General features: G+C 32.5%; 1 protein-coding gene across 3 annotated transcripts in view; it reads left to right on the forward strand.

Moving 5' to 3' along the window:
• The window catches only part of LOC143080608 (C-Maf-inducing protein-like), a 72,628-nt gene that overhangs the window by 45,230 nt on the left and 8,844 nt on the right, over window positions 1-18,554 (forward strand). For 2 of the 3 annotated variants that reach the window (XM_076256531.1, XM_076256533.1), the window contains exons 7-16: window positions 1,281-1,361; window positions 4,111-4,214; window positions 6,866-6,967; window positions 7,571-7,660; window positions 8,014-8,079; window positions 8,631-8,657; window positions 10,126-10,282; window positions 11,299-11,412; window positions 12,839-12,979; window positions 16,174-16,368. In XM_076256531.1, coding sequence (XP_076112646.1) covers window positions 1,281-1,361; window positions 4,111-4,214; window positions 6,866-6,967; window positions 7,571-7,660; window positions 8,014-8,079; window positions 8,631-8,657; window positions 10,126-10,282; window positions 11,299-11,412; window positions 12,839-12,979; window positions 16,174-16,368 — 1,077 coding nt within the window. The remainder of the gene's footprint in view (window positions 1-1,280; window positions 1,362-4,110; window positions 4,215-6,865; window positions 6,968-7,570; window positions 7,661-8,013; window positions 8,080-8,630; window positions 8,658-10,125; window positions 10,283-11,298; window positions 11,413-12,838; window positions 12,980-16,173; window positions 16,369-18,554) is intronic. The other variant, XM_076256532.1, reaches the window with a different exon arrangement.

Genomic DNA, 18,554 nt, shown 5'->3' on the forward strand with positions numbered 1-18,554 from the left:
AATACAAACAAATCTTATTAGGTTGACATTCTCTACAGTACATGTCTTTGGATTATAATACAAACAGATCTTATAAGGTTGACATTGTCTACAGTACATGTCTTTGGATTATAATACAAACAGATCTTATAAGGTTGACATTGTCTACAGTACATGTCTTTGGTACATAATACAAACAGATCTTATTAGGTTGACATTGTCTACAGTACATGTCTTTGGATCATAATACAAGCAGATCTTATTAGGTTGACATTGTCTACAGTACATGTCTTTGGTACATAATACAAACAGATCTTATTAGGTTGACATTGTCTACAGTACATGTCTTTGGATCATAATACAAGCAGATCTTATTAGGTTGACATTGTCTACAGTACATGTCTTTGGATCATAATACAAGCAGATCTTATAAGGTTGACATTGTCTACAGTACATGTCTTTGGTACATAATACAAACAGATCTTATTAGGTTGACATTGTCTACAGTACATGTCTTTGGATCATAATACAAGCAGATCTTATTAGGTTGACATTGTCTACAGTACATGTCTTTGGATCATAATACACACAGATCTTATTAGGTTGACATTGTCTACAGTACATGTCTTTGGATCATAATACAAACAGATCTTATTAGGTTGACATTGTCTACAGTACATGTCTTTAAATCATAATACAAACAGATCTTATTAGGTTGACATTGTCTACAGTACATGTCTTTGGATCATAATACAAACAGATCTTATTAGGTTGACATTGTCTACAGTACATGTCTTTGGATCATAATACAAACAGATCTTATTAGGTTGACATTGTCTACAGTACATGTCTTTGGATTATAATACAAACAGATCTTATTAGGTTGACATTGTCTACAGTACATGTCTTTGGATCATAATACAAAAAAATCTCATTAGGTTGACACTGTCTACATTACATGTCTCTCAGACGGGAAAAGTCAATGACTGGTATTTGTAACGACCTCACAGATTTATATTACATCTCTGGGAGAATATGTAAAATAGAATTAGAGGGAGATATTCTCAGTGAACAGATACTTGTACTTTTACCACTAAAACAGATCCCACTCTATTTTTGTCCTTGTTAATGGTGACAACTACATTTCTCTGATGCTGTATGGCTATTGTATACCAATTAATTAGAATGAAAAGTTTTATTTATAAGGTAACTATTGTTAAAAAATTGCATATAGGTAATGTAAGAATATATGAATGCTGTTGATTGGTAAATAAATATAAAGATGACTTTTTTTATTTCAGCATTGTAAAAACAGTCCTAGATCTAGTATAGTGATAGAACTGTTCACACCAGTAGTTACAAGAATACTCAAACATAACACAGTAAGTTCATACAATACACAGTTATAAAGATAGAACTGTTCACAACAGTTGTTACAAGAATACTCAAACATAACACAGTAAGTTCATACAATACACAGTTCACAAAGAGAGAACTGTTCACACCAGATGTTACAAGAATACTCAAACATAACACAGTAAGTTCATACAATACACAGTTCACAAAGATAGAACTGTTCACACCAGTTGTTACAAGAATACTCGAACATAACACAGTAAGTTCATACAATACACAGTTCACAAAGTTAGAACTGTTCACACCAGTTGTTACAAGAATACTCAAACATAACACAGTAAGTTCATACAATACACAGTTCACAAAGAGAGAACTGTTCACACCGGTTGTTACAAGACTACTCAAACATAACAGTAAGTTCATACAATACACAGTTCACAAAGAGAGAACTGTTCACACCAGTTGTTACAAGAATACTCAAACATAACACAGTAAGTTCATACAATACACAGTTCACAAAGATAGAACTGTTCACACCAGTTGTTACAAGAATACTCGAACATAACACAGTAAGTTCATACAATACACAGTTCACAAAGTTAGAACTGTTCACACCAGTTGTTACATGAATACTCAAACATAACACAGTAAGTTCATACAATACACAGTTCACAAAGAGAGAACTGTTCACACCGGTTGTTACAAGACTACTCAAACATAACAGTAAGTTCATACAATACACAGTTCACAAAGATAGAACTGTTCACACCAGTTGTTACAAGAATACTCAAACATAACACAGTAAGTTCATACAATACACATTCACAAAGATAGAACTGTTCACACCGGTTGTTACAAGACTACTCAAACATAACAGTAAGTTCATACAATACACAGTTCACAAAGATAGAACTGTTCACACCAGTTGTTACAAGAATACTCAAACATAACAGTAAGTTCATACAATACACAGTTCACAAAGATAGAACTGTTCACACCGGTAGTTACAAGAATACTCAAACATAACAGTAAGTTCATACAATACACAGTTCACAAAGAGAGAACTGTTCACACCAGTTGTTACAAGAATACTCAAACATAACACAGTAAGTTCATACAATACACAGTTCACAAAGATAGAACTGTTCACACCAGTTGTTACAAGAATACTCAAACATAACACAGTAAGTTCATACAATACACAGTTCACAAAGTTGGAACTGTTCACACCACTTGTTACAAGAATACTCAAACATAACACAGTAAGTTCATACAATACACAGTTCACAAAGTTGGAACTGTTCACACCACTTGTTACAAGAATACTCAAACATAACACAGTAAGTTCATACAATACACAGTTCACAAAGATAGAACTGTTCACACCGGTTGTTACAAGACTACTCAAACATAACAGTAAGTTCATACAATACACAGTTCACAAAGATAGAACTGTTCACACCAGTTGTTACAAGAATACTTAAACATAACACAGTAAGTTCATACAATACACAGTTCACAAAGATAGAACTGTTCACACCGGTTGTTACAAGAATACTTAAACATAACACAGTAAGTTCATACAATACACAGTTCACAAAGATAGAACTGTTCACACCGGTTGTTACAAGACTACTCAAACATAACAGTAAGTTCATACAATACACAGTTCACAAAGATAGAACTGTTCACACCAGTTGTTACAAGACTACTCAAACATAACAGTAAGTTCATACAATACACAGTTCACAAAGATAGAACTGTTCACAGCAGTTGTTACAAGAATACTCAAACATAACAGTAAGTTCATACAATACACAGTTCACAAAGATAGAACTGTTCACACCGGTTGTTACAAGACTACTCAAACATAACAGTAAGTTCATACAATACACAGTTCACAAAGATAGAACTGTTCACACCAGTTGTTACAAGAATACTTAAACATAACACAGTAAGTTCATACAATACACAGTTCACAAAGATAGAACTGTTCACACCAGTTGTTACAAGACTACTCAAACATAACAGTAAGTTCATACAATACACAGTTATAAAGATAGAACTGTTCACACCAGTTGTTACAAGAATACTCAAACATAACAGTAAGTTCATACAATACACAGTTCACAAAGATAGAACTGTTCACACCGGTTGTTACAAGACTACTCAAACATAACAGTAAGTTCATACAATACACAGTTCACAAAGATAGAACTGTTCACACCGGTAGTTACAAGAATACTCAAACATAACAGTAAGTTCATACAATACACAGTTCACAAAGAGAGAACTGTTCACACCAGTTGTTACAAGAATACTCAAACATAACACATTAAGTTTTTACTAATGATACACAACACACAATTAGTTCATACTAACAGTACACAGTTCACACAAACAGAAAAAGAAAACAGTACACAATCAGTTCATATTAACATAACACTTAGAATCCCTTTTTAAGTATGTGTTAGTCTAGGTGATTTATTATGTTCATAAACAGATATAAAATTAGCTGAATTAGCACATGTATATATATACCTATATACAAAAGTTACTTGATAGCATTAAGTAAAGCATTAGGAATGTGATAGAAAACAGGTTGTACATCAAATAAAAATAGAAGAGACTAAAATACCATAAACATTTCTATTTTTACACACTAATAATATTATTATTTTATTATTAATTTGTATCAGTAATTATGAACATCAATAAAGATAAGAGTGGAATATTATATTTACATTTAATTGTCTAAATTCTTTGTTTTGTCAGGATTTTGGAAAGTTTCCAAGAATGAGGGGATTTGTGCAAGAATACATATTGGCATTGAATTGTCAAAATGATGGTTTCAATGTGGTGCAGAATTTTATAAGATGGTAATATATTTAATGATAAAAACTAAGTTGAAATCCCTAAGATTTCTGTTTTGATATCTGACTGTCAGGCTAAACATCAATCCAAATATTAGGAAAAGAGAAATCTATTTAATATGTAAACCAACATGTTTTTTTACGAATACTATATTTCATGTTCAGCCCTTTTTATACGACCGCAAAAATTTTAATTTTTTGGTCGTATATTGCTATCACATTGGCGTCGTCGTCGTCGTCTGCGTCGTCTGCGTCGTCGTCCGAATACTTTTAGTTTTCGCACTCTAACTTTAGTAAAAGTGAATAGAAATCAATGAAATTTTAACACAAGGTTTATGACCACAAAAGGAAGGTTGGGATTGATTTTGGGAGTTTTGATCCCAACATTTTAGGAATTAGGGGCCAAAAAGGGCACAAATAAGCATTTTCTTGGTTTTCGCACTATAACTTTAGTTTAAGTGTATAGAAATCTATGAAATTTTGACACAAGGTTTATGACCACAAAAGGACGGTTGGGATTGATTTTGGGAGTTTTGGTTCCAACAGTTTAGGAATTAAGGGCCAAAAAAAGGGCCCAAATAAGCATTATTCTTAGTTTTCGCACAATAACTTTAGTGTAAGTAAATAGAAATCAATGAAATTTAAACACAAGGTTTATAACCACAAAAGAAAGGTTGGGATTGATTTTTGGAGTTGAGGTCACAACAGTTTTTGAATTAGGGGCCAAAAAGGGGCCCAATTAAGCATTATTTTTGGTTTTTGCACCATAACTTTAGTATAAGTAAATAGAAATCTATGAAATTTAAACACAAGGTTTATGACCATAAAAGGAAGGTTGGGTTTGATTTTGGGAGTTTTGGTCCAAACAGTTTAGGAATAAGGGGCCCAAAGGGTCCAAAATTGAACTTTGTGTGATTTCATCAAAAATTGAATAATTGGGGTTCTTTGATATGCTGAATCTAACTATGTATGTAGATTCTTAAGTTTTGGTCCCGTTTTCAAATTGGTCTACATTAAGGTCCAAAGGGTCCAAAATTAAACTTAGTTTGATTTTAACAAAAATTGAATCCTTGGGGTTCTTTGATATGCTGAATTTAAAAATGTACTTAGATTTTTAATTATTGGCCTAGTTTTCAAGTTTGTCCAAATGGGGGTCCAAAATTAAACTTTGTTTGATTTCATCAAAAATTGAATAAATGGGTTCTTTGATATGCCAAATCTAACTGTGTATGTAGATTCTTAATTTTTGGTCCAGTTTTCAAATTGGTCTACATTAAGGTCCAAAGGGTCCAAAATTAAACTAAGTTTGATTTTATCAAAAATTTAATTCTTGGGCTTATTTGATATGCTTTATCTAAACATGTACTTTGATTTTTGATTATGGGCCCAGTTTTCAAGTTTGTCCAAATCAGGATTCCATATCAAGTATTGTGCAATAGCAAGAAATTTTCAATTGCACAGTATTGCACAATAGCAAGAAATATCTAATTGCACAATATTGTGCAATAGCAATTAATTTTCAATTGGAGTTATCTTTCTTTGTATAGAATAGTAGTTGATAATATATGTTGGAAATTTGCCAGACATGACTATGATGTCATTTTCTATTTTTATTTGCCAATAAGTTTATGTAAATAACTTCATTGGAAATTTGCCAATATAAAATGTTGCTGATGAAGCTTTTTTTCCTTATCTTATCTAAAATGTTTTTAGATAATGTATGTTGGACATTTGCCAGACATGACTATGATGTCATTTTCTATTTTTATTTGCCAATAACTTTATGTAAATAACTTCATTGGAAATTTGCCAATATAAAATGTTGCTGATGGGGGGGGGGGGGGGGGGGGTTAAAATTTTCTCATTTCAGATTTTATAAATAAAAAGAAAATTTCTTCAAACATTTTTTTGAGAGGATTAATATTCAACAGCATAGTGAATTGCTCAAAGGCAAAAAAAAAGTTCATTAGACCACATTCATTCTGTGTCAGAAATCTATGCTGTGTCAACTATTTAATTTTAGATTTAAATAAGTTTGAAGAAGAAATCTTTAATTGATTTGTAAAATCTTGACATTTGTTTTGTGTAAAAAAAAACCATGTAATGTCAAAAATTTGATCACAATCCAAATTCAGAGCTATATCACGCTTGAATGATTTGTCCATACTTGCCCCAACTGTTCAGGGTTCGACCTCTGCGGTCGTATAAAGCTGCGCCCTGCGGAGCACCTGGTTAACCCATTTCATGGTGATTTAATTTCACCATTCCCAAATAAACTTGATAAAAAAGTAAAAATCCAAGTTTTACCTATTCGCAACAATTTATATTCTCATTATTTTTCTACTTGTGATACTAACATTCATAACAGGGCTGAACTGCCTCAAATCAATTCTATTCTAATATGAACGGTTCTTAAGACTGACCCATTCTGCTATACTTACCATAGATATTTATTTAATGTACTGTGGTTTCATTAATACTTGTGGGTATAGGTGAACCTTGAATTTAAATGTTCAGCAAAGTGAAATAGTTCATATGCTTGTACACAGAATTTAGAAAAATCGAATCGCCTAGAAAATAAAAATACTTCCATAATCCACAAACAGAATCTCCAGTCAGAAGTGTGACCATTGTGTACATATTTCCATGTTTTACAGCATGCATGGTCCAGCATTAGTATGTCCACATCCAAGAGTGTTACCTAATCTGGTTGCTGTATGCCTGGCAGCTGTTTACAGTTCATTTGAGGACAAGAAATTGTAGGTTTTATACACAGTTCTATGCATTATATTCATACTCTTTGTTTTAAAGATATGTTTTAAAAAACATCTTACTTGAAACCTATCACATTTTCTGTTTGGTCATGTTGCCTTATATATTTTATAAGGTTATGGACAGGACATGATACCAAAACTGTTTAGGTATTGATGTCACATCATAATTCAGTAACTTCCTGCTTTTCTTGTCAATTCACATCAATTTATTAATGAATATACACAATTTCATTCATACAAAAACAAACATGTTTTGTATGGAAAGAATAAGTCTAAAAAATTTATTACACGTAACTTTATATTCTATCGCAACAAACATATTGTTCGGATGAATAACAAGATAAGAATGATAATGGCATTTAATTTTTTTGTACATACTTCATCATCTCAAGTATTAGACAACACTAGCAGACTGGCTTGATATTCTTACGGGTAAATTCAGCTTGAAAAAATAATGCAATTATTCTTTATATATCCACCAGTCAAAAAGTGTCTTTTTTATCAGGCCAAGTCTTTATAAATGTCATTTAATGTTAAAAATGTGTATTACTATTGCCTAAGTAACATGTTATTTTATGTGTATTTCAGAGCCATGCAGAATAATACACTTATTCAATCATTTGACCAGCAGGAATGGGAAAAAAGACTGAGACTTTATGTAGGAATGTTGACAACGATGTAAGATTATACAATTATTTCCCCCTCTATTCAAAGATCAACATGTGGCCAGGAAAATCTGAGGGTCTCTTTTTGCTAAAAAATCTTACAACTAGAATTAAATGCAAGTTATTCAGATATGTTCATGACTTACTAGTATTTTTCTTGCAAGAATGTTTGTGAAATGAGTTGCAGTGCCACATGTGTTGGAAGCCAGAGTGGTCTTAAAAAGATTTTTTTTTTATACAAGTAGAATCTAATAGATTTTAAAAGGTTTATTTAAAAGTTATAATGAAACGTTGTTAAATTGTAGATGAAAACAATGTTACCATATATACTTGACAGATATGTGATTGTTTGATTTTATTTTTCAGGTCAACGTTTGAAGACTGGAGACACATACTTGGAAGTTTACTTCAACCCATTCCATTTCCAAATGAGTAAGTTAATTATTAATGCCTAGTTGAATGATAGGTTATATTTTCATTTATGTGTTACCTGATAGCTTCCAGTTTTAATTACCCAAGCGAAAACTTTTGTCATCTTTTGCCAAAGAAGTCCATGTTATCTTCTCGGAGAGAAAAACAAAGGACATGAGGTATCCATTCGTGACAAAAATCAGTGCATGCACAGCCAAAAAACACAAAAAAGAAATGGAACAGCGCCTTAATTGCTGTTCTTCATTAAAAAGTGACAGTGAAGTTTCAGACACCCCCTAACTTGCTTGAGCAGAATTCTCTGCAAAATAATTTGGATAGGTTGAAAGATCTAACATGACCTAATTTGGCCCGGACTAAAAATAACAGTGGAAGTAGAACATATTTAAAACAAAATACACCTTCGCACAGGTGTAAATCTTAATGATTTTAGCATATATTTTAGTAATTAAGGTATCATACGAATGTTTATCAGAATAACGTATTATAATGAAACATACATGTACTGAATTATACTGAAATGTGTAAAATTTGTTTAAATTTTTAATTTACAGTGCTATTGTGGATGAAACCTTCACATCGTAAGTAATATATGTACATTAATCTAGTGGTATAGTCTCAAAACAAACGCAAATCTTTAATTAAAACACATCTCATTTTAAACACTGACTTTTTCTTTTTTGATTGACGCAATGTAAAATTTGAATAGAAAATGACAGACAGCTTAGTAGTCATGGGGGAATTATAGGGTATAAATTAGATGGCATATGCTAAACCAATATTGATCAAGGGAAACAAGTGAACAGATGAAATATTACATTGTGGTCATAAAATTCTTGAATATTTAAATTTGATAGTTGTATAAAAGCCTCAAATTAGTCAGACAAAAAATTGTAACAATTATAAAATAAACTACCAGCTGGTTTATAAGCAAGGTCTTTATTATCATGATTATATCATAGGAAAATTATGGATAAGAAATTATTTATATTTTTATTAACCATTTTTTTGTGACAAAAATGTCGGTTATTGATTTTGGGATGTAACAGCGGGCGATCGATTAAGCGGTGGGGCGGGAGGCAACCAAATGTTGTCCGTGCATTTACTCATGAACTGTTCAACCAAAGCTTTTAAAATTTTAATATGTTCTTACTGACAACCAAATGAAGGTCAAGTTAAATAATGATGATTTTGACTTTTACCCTTCAGGAGTCATGGTTCTTGAAAGATGGCGTTTCCAGTCGTGTCCGTGCATTTACGCATGAACTGTTCAACTAAAGCTTCCCAAATTTTAATATGTTGTTACTGATGACAAAATGGAGGTCAAGTTCAATAATGACGATTTGGCTTTTACCGTTCAGGAGTTATGGTTCTTTAAAGATCGAAAAATGGCGTTTCCATTCATGTTGTTGTATTTACTCATGAACCATTCAATCTAAGCTTTTCAAATTTTAATATGTTGTTACTGATGACAAAATGGAGGTCAAGTTCAATAATGTCCATTTTGACTTTTACTGTTCAGGAGTTATGGTTCTTGAAAGATGGGAAAATGGTGTTTCCATTCATGTTGTTGCATTTACTCATGAACCATTCAATCTAAGCTTTTCATATTTTAATATGTTGATACTGATGACAAAATGGAGGTCAAATTTGATATTGACGATTTTCACTTTCACCGTTCATCAGTTATGGTTCTTGTGATATTGCCAGGACACAAATAAATGTTAATAAATCTGGATTGCTGTTGTTGTGACAACCTCTTGTTTTGGATAATTTTATTTTTTATAATTTTTCTGAGGAGAATATGAATAAAAGGATATAGGTGTGTAAATGTCATTTAGGCAGCAATCCAATGCCAGCCCCCCCCCCCCCCCCCCCAAAAAAAACATGAGAAATCAAGAGTTCAACAATTGGTTCCTAAAAAAAAAGACAAGATTCCATATAATATGGCATTGCATAGAGGAAGCCTCTAGTTAGTACCTTCAATAATTGTTAATTGTCCATTTCTATTGATAAACAGTGTAACAATTGAAATAAATATAATTTCAGAAAAATGAAAGATGTGATGCATAACATAGCCTCGGATTCACATTGTGATGTACACTCTACGATTCTGGGAATACGTGAAGGAAAGGAGGGCTGGTTCCATCTTTATATACCTGGTAGTATTGGCTGTGATGATGAGGGAGAACTATGGGGAGTTATGGTAGGTTATTAATGTCCACTGGTTATTTTATATACCTGGTAGTATTGGCTGTGATGATGAGGGAGAATTATGGGGAGTTATGGTAGGTTATTAATGTCCACTGGTTATTTTATATACCTGGTAGTATTGGCTGTGATGATGAAGGAGAACTCTGGGGAGTTATGGTAGGTTATTGATGTCCACTGGTTATTTTATACACCTGGTAGTATTGGCTGTGATGATGAAGGAGAACTATGGGGAGTTATGGTAGGTTATTAATGTCCACTGGTTATTTTATACACCTGGTAGTATTGGCTGTGATGATGAGGGAGAACTATGGGGAGTTATGGTAGGTTATTAATGTCCACTGGTTATTTTATATACCTGGTAGTATTGGCTGTGATGATGAAGGAGAACTCTGGGGAGTTATGGTAGGTTATTAATGTCCACTGGTTATTTTATACACCTGGTAGTATTGGATGTGATGATGAAGGAGATCTCAGGGGAGTTATAGTAGGTTATAGAATAGAGATTGGTGAATTTTATATACCTGATACTGATAGTATTAACTATGTCAATGAGAGAAACTAGTAGTAAATTCCACCTTTATAAACGTTGCTGCAAAGTCTATGGTTATGAAAGTAGGTTATCAGAGAAGGAGATTTGGAGAAATGGACTGGTTCTATCTTTATATACATGAAAATTGATAAAATTATGCATGAAGGGAATATATTCCTCTTTACTAAACTTAGCTGTATTGATAATGGAGAATTTGAGGATGTTGTGGAAGGTAAAAAAGACATTGAAAAGAAAATTTGTGTGACCTTTGGTATAAATAGGATACATGTAATGATTGACGAGGGAGAGATTTATTAATGCTATTGTATGAAGACAAATGGGGAAATCTATACCAGATTTTTATTCTTTTCCTAAAAAAATTAGCCTCAGACTAATAAAAAGAAATGCAATCAAAATTGGGAAGAAAGAAGAATACATAGTATTTTAATTACCCTGCACTATGATCTTTTATGTTTCAGCTGAAAACACTGATACATTGTTGTGGAAGAAGGAAGAAGTTCCTACAAGGATTAAACAAAATGTTAGGACCAGTAATGTTGCTGGCTTTACGGGAAAATGAAGCTGCTATGGAGGTAGGTTTTGACAACTTTAATTTTTTTTTTAAATTTGCATTAATACTTGGAACAAATGGGGGTCTTATATGCCTTATCAAGGATCCGGAAATTTTTTCACCTAATTTCGGTCATTTTGGGATAACTTAAAAGTTGGTGCCCTTTTTCAAACAAAGATTGTGTATATGCTCATACAGTCATACTCGTAGCATTAACGAACTTGTTTTTAACTGTTGCATCGCATTTACTTCAGAAATTTCCCTACCATTTCCCTTAAAATCGATCTTGAGCAATAAAAGGAAGGCAACAGTTTAAAAATAAAATGATTTTAATGACTCAAAACGATAAATTTCTCATACTTCGCTTACGTTTCTTTCGATTTTGAAGCCAAAATTATAACCGGATGTTTTACAACAATAGTAAAACGACCAATTCCGGACTCATTTCCGGGATTAGTTTTGTTTATCAAATTCACAGGAAATCGTCGGCTTTTTAACTGTTTTACCTTTAATAGTGTTTGAATATTAATTATAATAGTTGGACTTGTTTAATTTAGCATGAAATCATTTTTAATTTACGATTTAGTGTCTAATTTGCGGAATAGAATTTCAAGCATGCGTATTAGTAAACAAAGCACGTGTGTTTGTAGTGAAACAATATTTTGTTCTACGTAAATTAATTTAATTTTAATTTAATTTTAAATCAGAATTGACAATTGTCTAAGCTGAGAAAAGTAATAAAATAATGCAGACAGTTGTTATGAACTTTTAATTTCTTTAAAATATTAGTTCTGAGCTCGTGATCAATAAAAAAATTAATTAAAAACACAGGTAAAGAGATTAGCGATCATTAGCCAATATTTCCCAGAGGCATTACTATAGTTATTAGGAGGGCCCTCAGGATTATAACACTTTACTTGAGTGGCAGTTTTATTACAGGAAAAGGATAACAAACAAAAAATAAGTTCAAAATGGCGATTTAGACCATGTTAGAAACTCGATCTCAACGAAATGACATTGAATGACCGAAATTATTTCTGTAAAAAAATAAAATTTGTCCTAAATCCCAATTACTCATTTAGGACAAAATACTTTCAGTTTAGGTCAAGACTGGCATATATGACCGTTTCCGGACCCTTGTGCCTTATAACTATTTTTTTGCCATTAATAGACATCACAAAGGGTCCTGTAATATTTTGAAGTCACAATAGAAAATATTTGTTGCCACAATGGAAAGTGATTGTTGTATGACGTTGAAAGTTCAATTGGTGCAGATTCCCATGTCTACAGGAGCAGTTTTCCAAATAGCAATAAGATGTATTGTCACTAGTCCTTTAACTGTCACAAGTGGAGAAATTTACACTCATTCAGAAACTGTATATATAATTTTTAGAACTGTATTGTGTCATTTATAGTTGAAGTTTTATAATTTTGATGTTTTCTTTCAGGTTTTATGTGCAATGTTAGAAATGGATGTAGTAGAGAACAATGATATGAAAATGCAGATAGTAACAACACTACAGAGTACCAGTACAGGAAAGAGATTGTATGCTCAGCTTTGTGACAGACAGATAGCTCTCAGGGAACTGGTAAGTTATGATTGAATACCAGTACAGGAAAGAGACTGTATGCTCAGCTTTGTGACAGACAGATAGCTCTCAGGGAACTGGTAAGTTATGATTGAATACCAGTACAGGAAAGAGACTGTATGCTCAGCTTTGTGACAGACAGATAGCTCTCAGGGAACTGGTAAGTTATGATTGAATACCAGTACAGGAAAGACACTGTATGCTCAGCTTTGTGACAGACAGATAGCTCTCAGGGAACTGGTAAGTTATGATTGAGTACCAGTACAGGAAAGAGACTGTATGCTCAGCTTTGTGACAGACAGATAGCTCTCAGGGAACTGGTAAGTTATGATTGAATACCAGTACAGGAAAGAGACTGTATGCTCAGCTTTGTGACAGACAGATAGCTCTCAAGGAACTGGTCAGTGGTTATTCAATATCATGCTTTTTATATATAAAAATGATGTGTAAAGAGGTAGGAATGAAGTACTGGGATAGCACGCTTTTTCCAGATGATATTTGATAGCAATAAAGACCAACAGGACCAGATTTTTAATAAGTTGTCATGGCCTAATCCATCTGTCACCTTTTTAAAGAAGTTACTGCTCTTAAAATACTATCTTACTAATGTTTGTCTGTTATCTTGAAAATGATTGACGATGGATAGAATCTTTAGAAAGCAAAAATGATAAACATGTATGTATGTATGTAATGGTGGATGCCTCCATTATTCAGAGCAGGTTACAATGAAATCCCTGTACACTCCCTATGGGGGTTGATGGAGATGTGTCACTCAACTAGGAAAATATAGGAATAGTGTACTGACATAAGAGGTCTCTAAACACATTAGCTCCAAATGGAGCTTTTTTAGTAGAAACCATATTTATTATGTGTATCAGAGCAGGGAAATGTAAAAGCAAAAAAATATAGCATATATGCCAATACAAAGAATTAAAGCACCTTGTGATGTTTTATGAAACAACTAATTGTGTGTATTTGCATATACCATATTTTTATGTGTCACAAAACTATTTACCAAAAAAATCTCTACCCCATCAAAAAGTAGTCCTAGGACAATAGGAAGTGGAATTCTGTTATTGTGGTAGAGGAATCTGAAGTTATCTGATGAAAGAACCACTGTGCTGCTTGTCGCTTAAAGACAAATTGAAGAGATATCAGCAGATTGATTTCAAGGTTTTGTCAAAGTCGTTGCAACTTTGACCAACTAAGGTCCCCCAAAGTACCATTTCTAGTTTAAGCCCCATTTGAATACCAAAGATGTGTGGGGTAGGGTGAAAATCACTCTTCTGATGTACTGAATTTTCAGTGCCCAATTAGTCAGAATCCATCCCAGAACATTCAGCACTGCACCAATCAGTCTTAACCACTAGATCATGAATACACAAAGTAAACAAGATTTATCAGAGATTCTGCCCTTGAAGGGTAAATTTTTCCAATTTTGAGTTGATATAAACTAAACAGAAAAAAATATCAGCAAGATAACAGTCTTCAACAATGAGCAAAACACGAACGAAAGTACTTTTTAAACTAACATTTATTTTTTTGGATTTCAAGTTATCTACATTGATGTCAACTCGTCAAAAACTTCCCCTCTGAAATTTTGAATACAGTCTTTAAAGTAAACACACTCACATGGAGTATTATAGCTTTCTTACTTGTCTAACTCCTTTATAATTAGTTTGTTTTGAATGTAAATAAATATTTATTAAATTGATATACAAGAAATCACCGGATTTACAATGAAAAACGCAAGTAAAATGAATTAACAACATTTTCAATATTTAATTGATAAATTATATCACAACTATGTTTTTTTGTCAAATACCCATATGTTTTCAAACTAGTCACGATATTAATTCTGATAATCATTATATTATTTATGCTTCCATAAAAGCCTTTTTATGAAAAACATAAATAGAATAAAATTCTCATTAAATTTAGTATTTGTAAATATTGGTTTGATATGGTATGCTTGTATATCTGATTTATAACAATACGACAGTCAAAAAATCAATAACAAAAACATAATAACCATCTTCTGACAGAATACAGATGATCGGTTATATAAATAGCCTAACCTTTTTATGTTTTATCACGAATCATCGATACTATACAATTAGACTTCATTTAAAAAAAAAACGTTTTGCAAAATAAAAATATATCAAGTTCATAAACGTTATTTCATAAGAATATCAAATTACTGGCGATCCAGACTTCATTTATTTCCTTAATATAACAAAGGTTTGGGCATGTGTATATAATATCAGAAGCATTTAAGATTTCATTTATATATTTTTTTAAGGAAGTCAAAACTGTTTAATAGTTTAAAATCCTCCACCTGAAAGGTCATTGATAAATATGAAAATGTAGTGGGTAGCTACATGTATGTAAGACAAAGAATTGCTTTGTTTGAAAGGTTTTATTGGATGGGATACTTATTTTACTGCTTACCACATTCCTGTTTCTGATTGGTTAGGATAAATAACATACTGGTACTTTTTTTCAATTTAAATAGGATACATATTAAAAGCCAATTAGGAATATGATGTAGTTAGAATAATATTTTGAAATCACTCTGGAACTTTGATTTTTTTTAGAAAGAGCTTTAACAATGAATGTTAACAAATTGTCATAACCTATTTTAATCATGTTCATAATGCTGGCAATTATGTTTACCAATTGTCTTCTGTAAAGGGGAATTGTAAATTTCAATTGAGTGAGAAAAAAAAATATTATAAGTGAAATTAAAAAAAAAAATTCTCTCATTTTACACAACTTTACTTTATTTCTTATTTTAAACAAATTCACTTTTATTTCTTATTCCCACAACTTTACTAAATTTCAATCTTTGTAATAAATTTTGAAATCTGCCTTACTGTTAATTATTGTTTGGCATCCAAACCTTACCATATGATTAATTTCTTTAGTGGCCTAGGTTGACGAGTTGTCAAAGAAGCCTGTAAAAATTGAGGTTGCGAGTTCGAATTCTGCATGGGGTAGGTGCACTTGACTCCAATCTTAATTGACTAGGAGTATCAGTTTTCCTACTGAAGGTTGGTGATTCACTCAGACATATCTGTTTTCCTCCACTAATAAAAACTATCCGCCATGAAATTGCACAATAGTGTTGAAAATGGGGTTGAGCACTAATCAATGAATTAATTTCTTTACTTGTATCTATATATTTTTTTAAGCAACAGAAAGGTGGACCAAAAAAGTTGACACTGCCCTCTAAATCAACCGACGCGGACCTTGCCAAAATGTTGAGTTCTGGATCATTTGGTAACCTTGAATGTTTGAGTTTGGCTTTCACCCATGTAACTAGTGCCTGTGCTGATGATCTGATCAAACTGCCATCTCTACGCTACCTGAATTTGTGGTCAACGCAGGTAAGAAGAACAGTGTAGAGAAATAAAATTGAGAATGGAAATGGGGAATGTGTCAAAGAGACAACAACCAGACCAAAGAGCAGAAAACAGCTGATGGCCACCAATGGGTCTGCAATACAGCGAGAAAATCCTGCACCTAGAGGCGTGCTTCAGCTGGCCCCTAAACAAAAATGTGTACTAGTTCACTGATAATGAAAGTCATACTAAAATATATAAACAAACGAAAGTTAAAAATCATACAAGGTAGAGACTCCTTACTTGGGACAGACATAAACTTGTGGCAGTTTATTGTACATTTCTCTGGTAGTTCGGTTGAAATGAGCTGGCAGAAATAAAACATGATTTTGAATTATCTTGATAAGTATGTTGAAAGTGAAAGATAAATTCAAATTAAACACAATTGTAAAATTTTGGATCAATTTGAAACTTGAATAGAAGAAGTTCAGTTTTCACATATATCACAAGTGTAGATGATTTCACCATACTACCATGATAACTGCTTCCAGAATGTATGGTCAACAAGTCATATTAGTGATTTCACCATACGACCATAATAACTGCTTCCAGAATGTATGGTCAACAAGTCATATTAGTGATTTCACCATACGACCATAATAACTGCTTCCAGAATGTATGGTCAACAAGTCATATTAGTGATTTCACCATACGACCATAATAACTGCTTTCAGAATGTATGGTCAACAAGTCATATTAGTGATTTCACCATACTACCATAATAACTGCTTCCAGAATGTATAGTCAACAAGTCATATTAGTGATTTCACCATACTGCCATAATAACTGCTTCCAGAATGTATGGTCAACAAGTCATATTAGTGATTTCACCTTCCTCATAATAACTGCTTCCAGAATGTATGGTCAACAAGTCATATTAGTGATTTCACCATACTACCATAATAACTGCTTCCAGAATGTATAGTCAACAAGTCATATTAGTGATTTCACCATACTGCCATAATAACTGCTTTCAGAATGTATGGTCAACAAATCATATTAGTGATTTCACCATACTACCATAATAACTGCTTCCAGAATGTATGGTCAACAAGTCATATTAGTGATTTCACCATACTACCATAATAACTGCTTCCAGAATGTATGGTCAACAAGTCATATTAGTGATTTCACCATACTACCATAATAACTGCTTCCAGAATGTATGGTCAACAAGTCATATTAGTGATTTCACCATACTACCATAATAACTGCTTCCAGAATGTATGGTCAACAAGTCATATTAGTGATTTCACCATACTACCATAATAACTGCTTTCAGAATGTATGGTCAACAAGTCATATTAGTGATTTCACCATACTACCATAATAACTGCTTTCAGAATGTATGGTCAACAAGTCATATTAGTGATTTCACCATACTACCATAATAACTGCTTCCAGAATGTATGGTCAACAAGTCATATTAGTGATTTCACCATACGACCATAATAACTGCTTCCAGAATGTATGGTCAACAAGTCATATTAGTGATTTCACCATACGACCATAATAACTGCTTCCAGAATGTATGGTCAACAAGTCATATTAGTGATTTCACCATACTACCATAATAACTGCTTCCAGAATGTATGGTCAACAAGTCATATTAGTGATTTCACCATACTGCCATAATAACTGCTTCCAGAATGTATGGTCAACAAGTCATATTAGTGATTTCACCATACGACCATAATAACTGCTTTCAGAATGTATGGTCAACAAGTCATATTAGTGATTTCACCATACTACCATAATAACTGCTTCCAGAATGTATAGTCAACAAGTCATATTAGTGATTTCACCATACTGCCATAATAACTGCTTTCAGAATGTATGGTCAACAAATCATATTAGTGATTTCACCATACTACCATAATAACTGCTTCCAGAATGTATGGTCAACAAGTCATATTAGTGATTTCACCATACTACCATAATAACTGCTTCCAGAATGTATGGTCAACAAGTCATATTAGTGATTTCACCATACTACCATAATAACTGCTTCCAGAATGTATGGTCAACAAGTCATATTAGTGATTTCACCATACTACCATAATAACTGCTTCCAGAATGTATGGTCAACAAGTCATATTAGTGATTTCACCATACTACCATAATAACTGCTTTCAGAATGTATGGTCAACAAGTCATATTAGTGATTTCAC

This window comes from Mytilus galloprovincialis, chromosome 6, assembly GCF_965363235.1.
Source record: "Mytilus galloprovincialis chromosome 6, xbMytGall1.hap1.1, whole genome shotgun sequence".
Taxonomy (NCBI): domain Eukaryota; kingdom Metazoa; phylum Mollusca; class Bivalvia; order Mytilida; family Mytilidae; genus Mytilus; species Mytilus galloprovincialis.